This window comes from Schistocerca serialis, chromosome 4, assembly GCF_023864345.2.
Source record: "Schistocerca serialis cubense isolate TAMUIC-IGC-003099 chromosome 4, iqSchSeri2.2, whole genome shotgun sequence".
Lineage (NCBI taxonomy): Eukaryota > Metazoa > Arthropoda > Insecta > Orthoptera > Acrididae > Schistocerca > Schistocerca serialis.
This window is the reverse complement of record NC_064641.1, coordinates 171,893,846-171,911,569: the sequence shown is the minus strand read 5'-3', so window position 1 is coordinate 171,911,569 and position 17,724 is coordinate 171,893,846. Positions and strand designations below refer to the sequence as shown.

At 38.6% G+C, this 17,724-nt stretch overlaps 1 protein-coding gene across 1 annotated transcript in view; it reads left to right on the top strand.

Moving 5' to 3' along the window:
* The window catches only part of LOC126474337 (kazrin), an 857,979-nt gene that overhangs the window by 770,793 nt on the left and 69,462 nt on the right, over positions 1-17,724 (top strand). Inside the window, exon 17 of the mRNA XM_050101804.1 lies at positions 8,477-8,600. Coding sequence (XP_049957761.1) covers positions 8,477-8,600 — 124 coding nt within the window. The remainder of the gene's footprint in view (positions 1-8,476; positions 8,601-17,724) is intronic.

Below are 17,724 nucleotides of genomic sequence, written 5' to 3'. Positions count from 1 at the left end.
CCAGAACTTTTTTCCCTAATGGCAATAGTGCATGAGAGTCTACATTTTTCTTGTACTGCTCACTTGTATAGTCTTTCCTAAGCATATTTTATCTGATGATGCTTACTCAGAAAGCATCACAAATTCAGTATTTAGTGATCAAGACATTTTCAAGGAATTACTACACACTAAAGACTTTTATATCATATTTCTTATCCATTTCATTTGGATAGATGGCTTTTGTTTTCTTTAGAGCACATATTCGAAAAGTTTGTATTTTATTTCTGTTTTCATATATACAAGGTGAACCGAAACCCTGTTGGAAGATTTTCGTTTGCTTTTCAGGAACATGTTTGGGGTATTTTGTTATAAGGGACTCTTGATCTCTGGTTGCTCATTACAGAATAACTGTGTTTTGTTTGATTTCTTATTCACATTTATCTTTGTACTCTATTTCACTGAAAATATCTGAACTGAACTCCGCACGGACAGGCCATGAAGGCCCAACGGTTCCAAGCCACAATGCAAATGTGAACAGTGTGCATTGTATGTCTTGTTCCATTCATACCTGCTGCTTAGTCTTTGTTCTCAATCTTGCAATCAGTGCTGCTCAGTTCTCACATGGGTTTGCTTTTCTAGCAGTGTTAGTTCTGTGTTAACAATGAGACACAATGCAGTATGGATAGGTTTACTGATAAAGGGATAGACAATATCCACTTCATCTACAGATTCACTGAATGCAGTGGAAGAGCAGCTAAATGACACAAGGCTGAGCTGTTAGCAGAGTGACAGCAACTACATCATGGTATTTCTGCATCTGTTGAAGGGTCTTGCATTACTTTTGTTTTGTTTTGGAAGTTCTAGTTTTTGCATATTACAGGCATATTCACTGTTGTGAAGATATTTTCACAGAAACAGAGGTAACTGGGGTTAGAAATCAAGTAAATATAAGTACTTTATTATTGTGCAATGAGCTTTTGGAGACCATGGACCTCTGGTAACAAAATACTCAGAAGACATTCCTGAACAACCACTGAAAATTTTATTAGTGGAGTGCATAGAGAAAGGAAAAAAAGCAGAGTGCAATGAAAATGTTTAACATGTGCTTCCTGAGGTACATCCCTTGCCACTGGAAAAGCTGAGAGCAAACATTCAGAAGACTGTTAGTGTGTGACTTTTGCATTCATTTAAAGAATTTTTAACACTAATGTCACAGAGTTGATCTACATCTACATCCAGACCACTGGGAAGTGTATGGTAGAAAGTGATTCCCATAGTACACACTCCATTCACATGTGGAGCATGAGATGACTGATTCTTAAATGCCTCTCTGCTTGCTGTAATTAGTCTATTCTTGTCTTCAAGGCACCTGTGGGAGCAATACACAGCATGCAGAGTACATTCTTAGATTCCTCAATACTTGTTCTTGAACCTTTGTAAGTAGGCTTTTATGGGATAGTTGCATCTATCTTTAAGTGTATGACTTTTCAAGTTTTTCGACAGTTCTGTGACACTTTTATGTGCTTCAAATACTCCTGTCAACATTTGTGTTTCCCTCTTTGTATATGTTCAATATCTCCTGTAACAAACTATTTGGTATGGCTCCCACCCACATAAGCAATGTTTAAAGATGGATCAGACAAGTGTTTTGTAAGCAGTCCTCCTTTGCAGACTGACTCCATTTTCAAAGTGCTAGACTGAAGTCTACTACCTGCTTTACCTATTATTGACCTTACACTGTTATTTCATTTCATATTCTCACATACTGTCACACTTAGGTACTTGTATGAGTTGGCTGATTCCAATTGTAACACATTGATATTGTGGTTATATGGCATTGCAATTTTGCATTTTGTGATATGCACACTTGTTCATCTCTGAATATTTAAAGCAAGCCACCAGTCTATACACCACTATGAAATATTACCAAAATCTCCCTGCACATTTGTGCAGCTTCTTCTCAGACAGCATTTATTATAAATGACTGCATTATCTGTAAAAAAGTTTGATGGTACTATTAACACTGTCTGATGGGTCACTAATATCTCATACATTATGAACAGCAAGGGTCTCAATGCATTTTCTTTGGGCATGCCTGAAGTTACTTCTACATTTGTCAGTGCTAACATGCTGCATTCTCCCTACCAAGAAATCTTCAATCCAATCTAAAATTTCATTTGAAATGAAATATATGATTGTATTTTCATTCATATGCATTGCTGTGGTACTGATTTAAACACTGGAAGCCAATAAATACTGCACCCGCATGACTGCCTTGCTCCATGGCTTTCAGCATGTCAAGTGAAAAAGTGATTCAAAACATGAATGATGTACTTGGAATCCATGCTGGCTAGAGTGGAAGAGGGCTTTGTGTTTGAGACATTTCATTGCATCTGACTAGGAATATGTTCTAATCTTTAGCAATGGCTGGATATCAGTCAGATTGGAAAACAGTTTTGTGGATCACCTCTGCTAGTCCTCTGGTAGACAGGTGTGACTGTGCCTTTTGTAGTTACTGGGCACAATTTTTTGTCTGTTAGAGCTATGGTATATATTGGTAAAAAGAGCTGCTAACTCAGTCACAAATTCTGTATAGAATCTAATAAGGATTACACAGGGCCCTGGAACCTGTATAGAATCTAATAGGTATTACACCGGGCCCTGAAAACTTGTTTATTTTTAGTAATTTCAGCTGTTTCTCAACACTGCCAACACTAATATGTATATCACTCATCTTAGCAGTTGTGCAAGAATTAAACTGAGGATGAACTCCTGTATCTTCCTTTGTAAAGAAATGTTTGAAACTGGAGTTAGCACTTTTTCTTCTGCTTTGCTATACTCATTTCTGCTACTGTGTTACTCATGAGTGTCTGGACACAAAATGTGATGTCACTCACAGTCTTTACGCATGACCGGAATTTCTTTAGGTTGTATGAGAAAGCTTTCAGTACCATTCTGTCAGTGTAGTCACTGTAAGCTTTCATGCAATGTCCTTCTAACAGTTAAACATGTTTTGTTTAGCATCTCTCTATCAATAGCTCTATTTTTTGTTTTACACCTTTTGTGCTATAGTTGCTGTTTCTTTAGAAGTTTCTTTTCAGTGATTGTATAATGTGTCCATCCAATCTCTAATTCAGGGATGTTCGAGACCTTGGCTCGCAGGCCATGTGCAGGGCTGAGTGCCAAAGCACTCATTCCAGATTAACATTTTCCCCACCACCATGCCACACTGTCTAAGGTGGGAAAACAGTGAAAGCGCCACTTTTAAATGGCAGTACAGTTGTACTACATGCAACTTGGTTTTATATGTTACATTTTTCAACAACATAGATCACAAACAAAACAAGTTTTCAGCATTAATTAATTATTTTTGGTTTGCCGAAAACATAATATAATTTTTATCTGGTACAAACTGTTGGCACATAGACAGACACATCCAATTTCACAGAGATTTGCACTCAAGCTGCGATGTAATCATTACTTATTTAGTTTCATAATCAAAAAAATTTCTTTCACACAAATATGTTGATCAAAATATTGTAGCAGTTTTACAACCTCATTATGGAGACGAAAAATCGACCTGGGAAAAGCAATGTAGATATCCTCAACAGTTTTAACTTAAAATTATTTGTAATTAAAACTGGAATTACCTTGCTGGTCAATCATTTACATTTGCACATGCACAGGGATGCTTTCAAATGAAACAGTAAATGGTCTTGAAAATAGCTCAAAAACAGATCTAAGATTGACAGTGTCCTCAAAATCTTTATAAAACTATCATTGTAACTCTTGCAAGGCCCACCGAGCGCGGTGGCGCAGTGGTTAGCACACTGGACTCGTATTCGGGAGGACGACGGTTCAATCCCGCATCCGGCCATCCTGATTTAGGTTTTCCGTGATTTCCCTAAATTGCTCCACGCAAATTCCGGGATGGTTCCTTTGAAAGGGCACAGCCAACTTCCTTCCCCGTCCTTCCCTAATCCGATGAGAACGATGACCTCGCTGTTTGGTCTCTTCTTCCGAACAATATATATAAATGACAATATATAAATGACAATATATATAAATGACCTAGTAGATAGTGTCGGAAGTTCCATGCAGCTTTTCGCAGATGATGCTGTAGTATACAGAGAAGTTGTAGCATTAGAAAATTGTAGCGAAATGCAGGAAGATCTGCAGCAGATAGGCACTTGGTGCAGGGAGTGGCAACTGACCCTTAACATAGACAAATGTAATGTATTGCGAATATAGAGAAAGAAGGATCCTTTATTGTATGATTATATGCTAGCGGAACAAACACTGGTAGCAGTTACTTCTGTAAAATATCTGGGACTATGCGTGCAGAACGATTTGAAGTGGAATGATCATATAAAATTAATTGTTGGTAAGGCGGGTACCAGGTTGAGATACATTGGGAGAGTCCTTAGAAAATGTAGTCCATCAACAAAGGAGGTGGCTTGCAAAACACTCGTTCGACCTATACTTGAGTATTGCTCATCAGTGTGGGATCCGTACCAGATCGGGTTGATGGAGGAGATAGAGAAGATCCAAAGAAGAGTGGCACGTTTCGTCACAAGGTTATTTGGCAACCGTGATAGCGTTACGGAGATGTTTAACAAACTCAAGTGGCAGACTCTGCAAGAGAGGCGCTCTTCATCGCGGTGTAGCTTGCTGTCCAGGTTTCGAGAGGGTGCATTTCTGGATGAGGTATCGAATATATTGCTTCCCCCTACTTATACCTCCCGAGGAGATCACGAATGTAAAATTAGAGAGATTAGAGTGCGCACGGAGGCTTTCAGACAGTCGTTCTTCCCACGAACCATACGCGACTGAAACAGGAAAGGGAGGTAATGACAGTGGCACATAAAGTGCCCTCCGCCACTCACCATTGGGTGGCTTGCAGAGTATAAATGTTGATGTAGATGTAGACAACCCAACCCCCCTTGCAAGGCCACAATAATTCTTCAAAGACTTGCACTTTTCTTTAATGACAGTGAGCTTAGGGAACTGGATTGTGTTTATTAGAATGTGTCCCATCTGTAACATGAGTTTCTTTTTAAATGCATCACCATCAAATAAGAAAATCATCACCTTGCAGTGTCTTATTGTGGGCAGTGTGCAGTCAAGTCAATTTAAAATGTGGAAGTCTGCAGTTCACTCCAGATGTTCTAATCTTCATTGCTGCACTCGTTTTTCCTTCATAAATCCAAGAATAGTGAGATTTAAATTGAAAAATTGTTTCAAGCATATTGCTTGACTTACCAATGTACTTTGTAGAAACATATTAAGTCTCTATATTCTTTGTTCATTTCCACTGAAAGCTGTTGCAAATAAAAATGGAACAATGGGTATGAGTACAGAAATTTTACTATTCATACCACCAATTTCTTCAAGTGCTCCATGCCTGCATATTTAGCTCAGAGTTCTACTTGATGTACAGAACAACAAATTCTGTCTGTTGATCTTTGTAATTTTTTGCTCTTTCATTGTCATCCAAAAGTTTAAATTCTTTCAGCATGGTACTATAAAGTCAATTCATAGCAAATAAGTGGTACCCATCACTTTTGTGAACTGAGAATTCTCATCCATCTCTTCTGTGACCCCATTCATTTTAAAGAACAGTGGTGACAGGTCACTAGACTACCTCTTTTTGCAAACATCCATCTGGACCTGTGAACACCTTCACACAATGAACAAACACTGGCACCATGATTCTGCCAAACTGAGAGAGTTGTGCTAACTGCAAAATGCTGCACTGCAATGCTAAATGAAATGTCACACTGTTCTGGGTACTTCTGAGAAGAACCAAGCAAAGCCGAGTGACATACCAGGCTGTGGCCTGCACATGTTGGATGGGTGAAGTTTGGCATGTTGTGGTCGTCCCTGCACTATATACATATCTATCCAGTACTTGGTTGACTATTTTTATAAACTTAAGCAACAGATCTTCTACTTGCACATGCCCACAGCTAAAGGTTTTGACTTCTTCTTCAAGATATGGTACTATGTTTCTTTATATATTTTACTGAACACATGTAAATCCTTCTGCTTGTTTTAGTCACCCTATGTTTTTTGGTAATCACTGTTCCTGCAGCTGCTGCCTGGTCACTGATGCCAATTTCAATGCATACATCTTAATAGATGTCAGGTCAATTTATTATCATTGGAAATAATATATTTCTATCATGTTTTGAATGGCTGTTACATTATGACTAATTTTTATCATTCTTAATTTAAGATTCAAGCTACCATTTTAACTAAGCAAACTATTCAGTATCAGTTATCTCCATTGTTAAGTTTCTTACTAAGGTGATGTGTTTTTATGTCTATATTTTGCATTTATATTCCTAATTCTAGGAGACAGCACAGTTTTCCAGTAAAAGACGGATATTGGTTACAGTGAGTGATTAAATGATTGTATGTATAATCTGTGTAACAGAAATGTATACGGCCACTGAAGCATATTACAGATAAATCTGACAATGATATTAATTAGTACATAATTTTAATGATCAATATTTCATCTATATTACCAAGTGACTTATGCCGAGCCATAGAACCCACACCCAGTTGCACCTTTAATGGGTACAAAAACTGATTTTCAGTATTTCAGATAAATAGCAATCTAGTTTAAAAATTTAACTTGTTGACATAATCTGCTCATTAAATGGTATAATCTTAAGTGGAAAATTCAACACAATATGACACATTAGAGTTATAACTTGTGTGTATGTCTTGAGGCAGCATGCTCACCGTGTGCAAATATCCAGACTATACTCATCCAGTATTTGAGGATGAGAGCACCTATTGACTTACAACGAACTTTACACATAATTTCACACTTTTACAGAACTTTTTCATACTAACACCACCCACAAAATTGTTGTTATGTTGTGGTCTTCAGTCCTGAGACTGGTTTGATGCAGCTCTCCATGCTACTCTATCCTGAGCAAGCTTCTTCATCTCCCAGTACCTACTGCAGCCTACATCCTTCTGAATCTGCTTAGTGTATTCGTCTCCTGGTCTCCCTCTTCGATTTTTACCCTCCACGCTGCCCTCCAATACTAAATTGGCGATCCCTCGATGTCTCAGAGCATGCCCTACCAACCGATCCCTTCTTCTAGTCAAGTTGTGCCACAAGCTCCTCTTCTCCCCAATTCTATTCAATACCTCCTCATTAGTTATGTGATCTACCCATCTAATCTTCAACATTCTTCTGTAGCACCACATTTTGAAAGCTTCTATTCTCTTCTTGTCTAAACTATTTATTGTCCACGTTTCACTTCCATACATGGCTACACTCCATACAAATACTTTCAGAAACGACTTCCTGACATTTAAATCTATAGTCGATGTTAACAAATTTTTCTTCTTCAGAAACGCTTTCCTTGCCATTGCCAGTCTACATTTTATATCCTCTCTACTTCAACCATCATCAGTTATTTTGCTCCCCAAATAGCAAAACTCCTTTACTACTTTAAGTGTCTCATTTCCTAATCTAATTCCCTCAGCATCACCCGACTTAATTCGACTACATTCCATTAACCTCGTTTTGCTTTTGTTGATGTTCATCTTATATCCTCCTTTCAAGACACTGTCCCTTCTGTTCAACTGCTCTTCCAAGTCCTTTGCTGTCTCTGACAGAATTACAATGTCATTGGCGAACCTCAAAGTTTTTATTTCTTCTCCATGGATTTTAATACCCGCTCTGAACTTTTCTTTTGTTTCCTTTACTGCTTGCAAGAGAAAAGTTAAACCCTTACTACATTTTCGCTGTTTATGCAGCAAAACTGCACACCATGCTTGATGTTTTAATTTATTCCTCCTTTTCTACTAATTGTATTCCCAACAAATTTTGCAAACTGTGTCCACATGTAGCAGTGAATGTACCTGCAAAATTATATCATTGAACAACACATGAATCATGAGACATGATGATTTATGAAAAACTAGATTTTGCTTAAAATGGGATGCAAATTACCCAGAATATACTAATCCACTATTTGATAATGGAAGCACATAGCAACTTACAACCAAATTTAAATGCAATTTCAACTTTCTTAAACTTTTTTTTCCACTTGACATGCTTCACATCAAATATTTAACACATTAACTCGTTTGTAAAATAATCATAAGCTTGAAACTGTTTTATACATGGGAGTTTGGTCCCTTAAACAATCAGAAGTTTACAGGTACTTTCTTGTAATATATAAGTGCTCACGTTCTTTTTAATAAATTGTTTCTTTTACATTTTTAGGCGTTACACAAGGTTGTGTACCTATTTCATTCATGAATTTTATTTTTAAAAGGAACTTTCTTGTAATGTATATGTGCTCACATTATTTTCAATAAATTGTTTCTTTTACATTTGTTAGGTGTTACACAAGGTTTTGTACCCATTTCATTCATGTATTTTATTTTTAAATTCATCTTAATGTCTCTCATGCTGTCTTCTCTAGAATAAGTCATCATTACATTTTATTTCATATTGTTAAAGGCACTTGCAGTCCGGAGACATCAATGTGAAACAATTGATGCAGATCCTCTTGTCTGGACAAATCAAAGATTCATTAGATGGGCAAGAAATATTGATCTCAGTGAATATGCAGAGAACTTAAAGGGTGAGACACTGAAATTCATTTCTAATTTAAAATGCAGATTTTTTTAAAGGAAAGTTAAGAAATATGAGAGAAAGTAAATACTCTGAGAATAATATGTGGTCCAGATGGAAGTAACATCAGGTAGTGCAGTATTATGAAGTTCATTCAAATGAAACCTGGTCAGTGCATTTTCCTTTGCATTACATGTAAGGTGGCACCATGTAACTGCGGGTATGGTTGTGCCATCTACTGATAGAGAGACTGATGCATGTGCACCATCTGATGTTGCATAGCACCAGTGTGGTTTCACACCAAAGAGAAGGTGGTCACACAAGTTATCGTCCACTACCAAATGTGCAGGCAAGTAAGTAGGAGCAACGAGGAGTGATTCGATTTTTGGCTGCGGATGGAGTTGGAGGCCATGAAATGCATTGATGGATGAAGGCTGTGTACCGTCAAGTGTTGTGGAAAGGCACAAACAATTCCTTGAGGGGCGTAAGTCACTGGAAGACAATGCTCATCCTGGACATGCTCATCTTGCCATCACACCGGAAATGGTTTCAGAAGTGAATGCTTTAGTATTGGACAACCACAGAATCAATATGGACAAGATCCATTAGTTACTGGGTATTAGTGTGGGCGCTGCCCACACCATAATGCATCAACACTTGAACTTTCGAAAAATCTGTGTGCAGTGTGTTCCCCACCAATTGACTGCCGAACAGTGCAATACTCAAATGGCAGTGTCTTTGAGTTATCTGCAGCATTATCATGAGGAGGAATATGGCTTTCTGTCTTGTATTGTCATAAGAGATGAAAGACAGTGTCACCATTGTGATACATGTGACTTCACTACCTCCAAAGAAATCAAAGGCTCTGCACATCAGTTCTGCTAAGGTCATGATGTCCTTCTGTTTTGAACACGTGGGCCCACTACTTGTCAAGTTCCTGGAATGGGGAACCACCATCAATGCCCAGCATTATCAAGCCACTTTACAGGATCATAGATGAGCCATCAAGTTGAAACGCCGAGGCATGTTGTCCAAAGACGTTATCCTCCTGCATGATGATGCCTACCCACACACGACCAATGCGATGAAGACAACGTTGCAGCAGTATTGGTGGGAAATGCTGGAACATCCACTGTACAGTCCTGACCTTTCACTGTGTGACTTTCATGTGTTTGGATCTCTAAAACAAGCTATTCACAGACATCAATTCGCAATGGATGACGCAGGGTGTGACTGGGTCCAGGTCTGAATCTGACAGCAGCCTACTAGGTTTTTCAAGGATGGAATGGACCAGCTAGTGTCACAATAGGATAAATTTGCCAACAGTTTTGGTGACTATTTTTGAGTATATGTACTGTGTATAACTTCATTTTTCAGTTAGTAAAATCGTTACCGTTACTTTACACTAGTGACTGGGTTTCATTTGAATGCCCCTTATACTTCACTACACTAATGAATCTGCCATGTCTGTGATTTGACCAACATTATCTCAGTGATTGAAAATGTAGGAAATTTTACCTGGAAGAATCCATACACAATTTATATTAAAACAAGAACAAATATATTAGGTACCATAACTTAAAGGAGATAAAGGGATACATCTTGAGACAGTCTCTATCTGTTTATACAATTCAAGATTTCATGGCTGGTATTTAAAACCATGGTGATTTTTGTTTTATAGGCATTAGGATTAATGGTTTGTCTCCCAATTCTAAAGAGCTCGTCAAAGTCTAAGTGTCTAATCTTGGCCTAATGCCCATAAACCGCAAATCACTAAGGTCTCCATGTGTATTTTACTAAATAATATTCAGCATCAAATGACTTTTTAAAAACAAGCTGGGTGCTGAGGTACTGTTTAAGTTCCTCCCCAGTCTCTCACTTTGTGTACTCTTGTTATTAATTTTCTGCAAGAAGGCAATACTCATGTCTTTCCTTTGAGTTATTTCACACCTTGATAATCTTGCAAGAACAATCAAAAAATATGTGGTAGCAATGAAGTTTTTGATTAATGGAGAGAACTTTCAGTCCTAAATTACTTCTGATTATTTTTTTCAACAAAATTCTTCTGAGTATGTGGCCACACTATTATGGATAAAACTACTGATGTTCCAACAACAGTTTCAGGCAGCCTCAAAATGAATTCTGGCTGTAAAATCTTGTGCTCTTAAAAGCTACTGATGACTTCATTAATGACTTTGTGCTAGAAGCACACATATTCTTTTTGGATATTTACCAATTTAAGGACCTTGGTTACTCAAAATATTACAATAACAGTTGTTGCCACTTACAAGAGACATTTTGAGAACTTTTGTCTACTCCAAACGTATAGTCTTGTTGGTACCCCTGTTACAACCACATAGATGGTGTGATAGGTTGTCTCTGCACATGTCATCTTAACGTTGCTGTGATGAAACCTCACTTTGTATTATGTTTTTAGTGATACAAGCTTAAGGTCTTTACTATCCTACTCGCATAGGTAGTAAAAGTTTTGTATCACTTGGCAAGCACTGACCCGTGGAACAAATGGTGGTTCCAAGTGGTCAATAATAACTAATTTCACATAGTATGGCAGTTAGAAAACAGTTTCCAAAACACAGCAAGTGTACAAGATCACTCCAGAGTGAATACCAGACACCAGAAAAGGGAAAATGTACCACAAGCAATAATTGATCGCTGTAGCAAATAGTGTAGCCTGAATGCTTCAAATGCTAATAAACAATTGCCAGTATGTAATCTTGTCTGCACATTTAAGAACCAAACTCTTCCAGAGAGAGCACACATTGTATTTATGGTTTGCACTGTCTGCACAAGGTACTGTATCTACCTGCCAGTTGTGGCTTTGTAGGCAATCTGTCAGCTTCAGATCTCTTGAATCAGCATGTAAGGCTGAAAGTGACCAGGCTAGTACCTAGTCCATCAAGGAAGCATAGAAAAAGGTGCTGAGACCCCTACCAATGCACCTGCTGCATCTTGGTCCATTCTGGGATGAGTAGCAGGGATATTTTCTGATCATACACACCCACTATGCTGCATGTGCTTCCCTGAAGAGGAATGTGTTCTATGGGTGGAAGTGCTCACTGCTTTGAAGACTGATCTTTGTTACTGTGTCCGATTGACGAAGGGGATCACATGTGATGGTGAATGGTGCAAGAAATGATGGTGGATGACAATGATTCCACTCCCAACAGCTCCTGCTGCCGAATTTCTTTGACCCAACTACATTGCCAGAATCATGGGCAGGAGCAGAGGTCATACTTTGAGGTGGATGAGAGAGTGGGGCTAGTTATGACTGTTTGGGGATTTTTGGAGGGAGGGGGAGGGAGGGGGGGGGGAGAATTGTGGACTGCTGCAAGAGGATTTGGTTTTGATGCTGAACTATCTTTTCATACCCAGCCTTGATTTCAGATATCTGTCTCCTCCTATAGTTGACAATGACACTTTCAGTCCAGCTTGGGCTCTGGCTGCTGAAAGAGCAGGCACAGCAAATCAGATAATGTATGCGACCTGCACATGTACAGTATTTTGGCCAGGCTGTCTTTCTTGATGGGTGAGGACACTATGTGGGAAGAAAGTTGGTGAGTGCTTCCATGGAAATGGCCATTACCATTATTTTGCACCTCTGTGGTTTGAATGTTCTGAACAGCCACTTCTCTTCTGAATTTGACACTGGCTAGAATGGAGCAGTGGTAATATGCTCAACAATGTTGCACTGACAGAATAACTGAAATGCAGAATCTATTAACTGATGGCCATTGGCAGAGAAGATGTTGTTGGACACTGCCTCTATGGCAATGACTGGAAAGATCATAGACAGAGCACAGACAGTAGCCAGCATTGTTTGATTAGGCATCCATTTCATGTATGGGAAATTAGAAAGGACATAGACAACAAGCAGCCACACTGTCCCCTGGAATGGTCTAGTGAGATCAATGTGAACTTTTTGCCAAGGGTGCTCTGGACAGGGCCAGGGATTAACACAAGGTGGTGGGGCAACTGATTGTCAGTGCAGATATGACAGTTTCTAGATTGTGTACTCAAAGGCAGTGCTGATGCTGGGACAACACTTACACAGTAGTAAGACATTGATATCAAAATCTGAAGCATCCTTCATCAGAATAAGACGTTTACCTGAAGTAAAAGTAGTCATACAGGGAGCCGTTCAAAGAAACTTCTTGAACTAAAGAACACTTTATGCCATGCTTCTGGTCAGACAAATTTCATCGCCGTTTTATGCAGTTGGTTGAACAGGTGCAAAATGAGGGCAGTCTGTGGAATGAACTTGTAATAAATTACTTCACCATAGAACAACAGCAAATCTTGTAGGTTTGTGGGTTGGTAGCTTATCTATAATCCCTATATGATCCTCAGTGGGTTTAAGCACCTTTTTGCTAAAGATATGACTGAGGTACTTAATACTCAGTTAGAAACATCTATGTAATATATTCTTAGTGGAACATCCACAACATACACAACTGTTTATTGGATTGTTCATGATGCATAAAATCCACTGCATTCATAATTTCCAATTTCCTTTAATTGGATAACGTCATTTACACTACCCAGTTTTGATGTCACTAATCCTATATTTTGATGCTATTATAACAATTAATAAAGCCTAGGCAGGACACTAAATGAAATAAATGAACATAAAAAGTCTTTTAAGGCTGTAAACTAACCATGAGCCGTAGCTTAATTCCGTATGACAAAACATACAAGTCACATGGGAACATTAACAATTCTATCCAGTAGTATGTGAGAGCCTGCACAGGTGAGACATGGAAAAGGCGTAATCAGCTGGTGAGACTCAAGACAAACAAGGCCTGTCCAAGAAAATGGGACTAAATCTGTAAATATGCTCTCATATCCAAAAATAATATAACCTGACCTACTGCAAATGGCCAGAGACGTATCTGTTCTGGATTGGTTTGTGAGATAGTGTTGGAATGAGGTATGGACATCAGTAATTGAATTCCCTCAGTATTCTTCCCTTTCTTTTGGTTCTAGTTCATGCCATGGCCACTCAATGGCATGCGTATACTGGGGCACTTTGTGCTCTGCATGTCTGTCAGTAATATGAGTCATGCTGGGTGTACTTGAGATGCAGCTGCCAGAGCTCTAATATGGTAAGTGCCTTTGTGCATATCAGCAATTGGCATTTTGGTTGCTTGTAACAGCATTTTTGCCTTTATGTTCCCTTTCTTAAGTACATGCCACTTCTCTGGTCGTTTGTAGTAGGTCATCAAATTATGTTATTTTTGTCTGTAAGTGTATATTTATGGATTTAGTTCTGTTTTGTTGGTCAGGCTATTTGTCTCGAGTCTCACTGGTTGATCCTACATTTTTCATGCCTCACCTGCACATGCTCTCTCCTGCTACTGGATAAATTTGTTAATGTTTCCACATGACTTGTATGTTTTGTCATGCATACTTGAGGTATGTCATATGGTTGGTTTATAACCTTAACAGCCCTTCTTTGTTTATATATTTTGATTAGTGTCCTATCAAAACTTCAATAACTGTTACACATGAAAATAGTATTAGTGTCCAGAAATCTGGATAGTGCACATGCTTTCATATGAATAAAGGAACTTGGAAATTAACTGCAGTGGAATTTATTATTCATGAAGAAAACATTGACACTTGTGGAGCTGGCAACACAGTCCATGCATTTGCAGCCACTCAAATAACACTCCTGTCTTCCAGGAGTGCTAGTCTCACAAGGTATGTGGAAGAAGTTCTGTAAAGTTTGTAAGGTAGAAGATGAGGTACTGGCAGGATTAAAGTTGTGAGGTGGGTCTTGAGTTGTGCTTGAGTAACTCAGTTGGTAGAGCACTTGCCTGTGAAAGGCAAAGGTCCCAGTTTGAGTCCTCATCCAACACACAGTTTTAATCTGCCAAGAGTTTCACAACTTGCAAGTGTTGAACATGCTGCTCACTTGTATTTATATAAATTTTATAGAGGGTGGTCAAAAGGTTTCTGTTTGAGGGCATTGCTACAGCATATATGCAACGTAGAGTGCCTCTGATGTGGATATATAAGCATCAACATGCAGGCAAAAGATGAGTGTGGCATTCATGTCTTTCCAATGAGCACACGGTAAAAGCAGATATGTGAACTATGGCAACATTATTACCAAATGTGTCCAAGCAGGAACAATATGCTGTCGTTGAACAATGTGCTGTCATTCTTTTCTTGGTTGCTCAACAACAAATAGTGGTAGGCATATGTCAGAGAATGAAGAATTTGTATTGGGCACAATGCCTGTTGGCAACCAATGTTGTGGAATGAAAACAGTGAGAACACACACTCCATATCACAAATGTCATAATGCATAAGTTATGCCAACTCAAGTGGTACACACTCAAGCACCTATCCTATAGTCCTGATCTCTCCCCTTGTGATTATCGTGCCTTTGGTTTCTAAAAAAGGCCTTGAAGGGTTGACAGTTCCTGCAGACTACGATGTGCATCATGGAGTTATGGACTTCTTCACACAGCAGGTCACAGTGTTTTACTGAAGGGTTATCTTCAACCTGGTGTGCTGGTGGGATGACTGCCTTAATGCTCATGGTGATTTTACCTGATTAGCATACTGATTCTGGACTGTACAGCCTTTGTATGAAAACTTTTTCATTGCCCCTGATTTCATTCAAATATTTTGCATGATTAGGGATTCCTTGAATTAAGTGTTTGACATAACTATCATAAATCACAGGAGCAGTTGCTACTCTGAACAGTAATCTGATGTATTTCAACATACCAAAAGATGTATTAATGATTACAGTCTGTTTTGCTTCCTCGTCAACAGGCAAGTGGCATAAGTCAGATTAGTTTTTGAAAACAAATGACTGCTAGCAACTGCTTTGATCTAGGAACTGGATACAGATCTACTGGTATTTGAGAATTTACTGCAACTTTGAAATAACCATGTAGTGTAACTGCCCTATTTGTTCTCTTATCACCTACCAATGACGCTGCCCATTTACTTGAAGATAAAGATGAAATGACCTCCTATACTTTCCAGCCTGTATTGTTCTGCACTAACATGTTCGCACATAGCAAAGGGTACTGGACATGTTCTACAGAACATAAGTACTGCTTTAAAAGAGGCAGGATTTCACTGATTGACTTAACAAAATGTGCACTTCAAAATTCACAGCATCACCTAAGACAGAGTGAAAAAGTGTGCATACAATGAATGGGATTGCATTAGAGATTAAATTAGCTTGGCCTCCAGTCTGGAAACCAAAAAATGTGAATGCATCCAGACCAATAAAGTCAGATGCCATATAGGAATTTACTGCTAAAAATGTAATTTGTTTAGCAGCATTCTTATACTTAACTGAAGCCATTAATGAGCCTGCAGTGGGGTCAAATGGTTGCTGTATATCACCACTGCAAACTGAAATTTTCTGCAGTTATGGATCCAGATTTATTACAGATACAACTGCTCCAGTGTGCATCTGGAAATCAACTGCTGCTCCACTGGTGTTGAGCATTACTGTGAGTTGCAGCAGGGGCCTGTGTGGTGACAGGCACTGAATAGGTGGCATGCAGGGACGCAATGGCCCACTTTGTTGATTTCTGTTTGCAGCAAACACTCGCCTAGTGTCTGGGCTTACTGCAGACAAAACAGCTGGCATCACAGAATGGTCATTGGCGCCTGGCATCACAGTCTGGATACTATTTATTTGACCTGGCTTTCCAGGAGGGGGGGGGGGGGGGGGGGGGGGGAGAGAAAGCAACAATGTGGCGAAAATATTTACTTGGGCTGTTGTTGCTCTGGGATGAAATGACAGGTACCTAAATATCTTTTTTTCTGTGCACATCTACTAATGACGAGAAGAGTGAATCCCAATTCCATACAACTACTGCACCATGCACCACTAGAATAGTGGATGGCTGGATGCTCTGTTAATCAATGATGACATTTACTGAGTGTCATCAGTTACCTGACAAACACAATGTTGACAATCTGAAAGATATTATACACTTACAAAATCATCAGACAAAACTTATGTTGAAACTGTAACTTCATAAGCTTAAGTAATTTTAAACACATCACACAGTGTTGTGTTAGATAACTCTAAAGTCTTCATACTGATGTGCCCATCCATTGCTAGGCAAATAATGATTTCACAGATGTAAAAATCAGTATAAAATATGACTCATTGTTCAGATGAAAAATTACCCTAACATGTTGCTAGAGGATCTCAAGCTTCAATATTTTATAATACATTCTCTTTGTCCATGGGGTTATCCAGCCAGATTTTGATAACTCCCGCAACTATTCAGCCCTAGGAGAAGAAGGGCGATGGACATGTTAGTTTTGTCTTTCACTGTATGGCTCACCCACAACTAACTTAATGAGTTCGCAAGTTCTGCATGACACCATTGTTTGTGATGCCACATCTGCCATAATACCCCAGAACTCTGTCATTTAGCCTTCAAACATGTCCAGCATATAGAAGATACACTGTTGCTTTGTGCCTTCCTCCCTCATTCCTTGATCATAGAAGTTCTATCTGTTGAAGGGTGTTCTGTATCTGCAGGTTATCACACAAATTTATTTTGACTGTTGTCTTTCAGTTACTAGTTTCATCTACTAGACTCTCTTAATCTGATGTAACCGCACAGTGGATTGTGGTGACATCCAGATACTGCAAGTGTCACTTATTAAGTAATGCAAAGATACCTCCACACAGCTTATTGACTACTGTTGGCATAACAGTACAAATCCGAGCTTAATGGGTTTCTGTAAATACCGTCTCTTGGGTGCCTTTACTTTTCCATATGGTAAGGATATAAAAAAAATACAGGAGTCACCTTTTGCTGTGCATTTCAGCTATTATAACATTTTAGGTTCTTTTTTAAGATAGCTCATAATAAGTTATGTAAAGGAGGGTGATGGTCAACAGAATTTCCTGTCATTGGGATCGAAGGAATGAATTATGGTACTACAAATTTCTTTGCTTGTATACCAGAAACCAAAAATATTTCACAAACAACTGAAAAAGAAGTACAAAGCATCATATTCTAATTTATGGCCAGGGGTAGCTAGCATATATACTACAAGCAAAATTTCAACTGTATATTTAATTAAATAACAGATTCTTCAATGGTATATTTATCAGT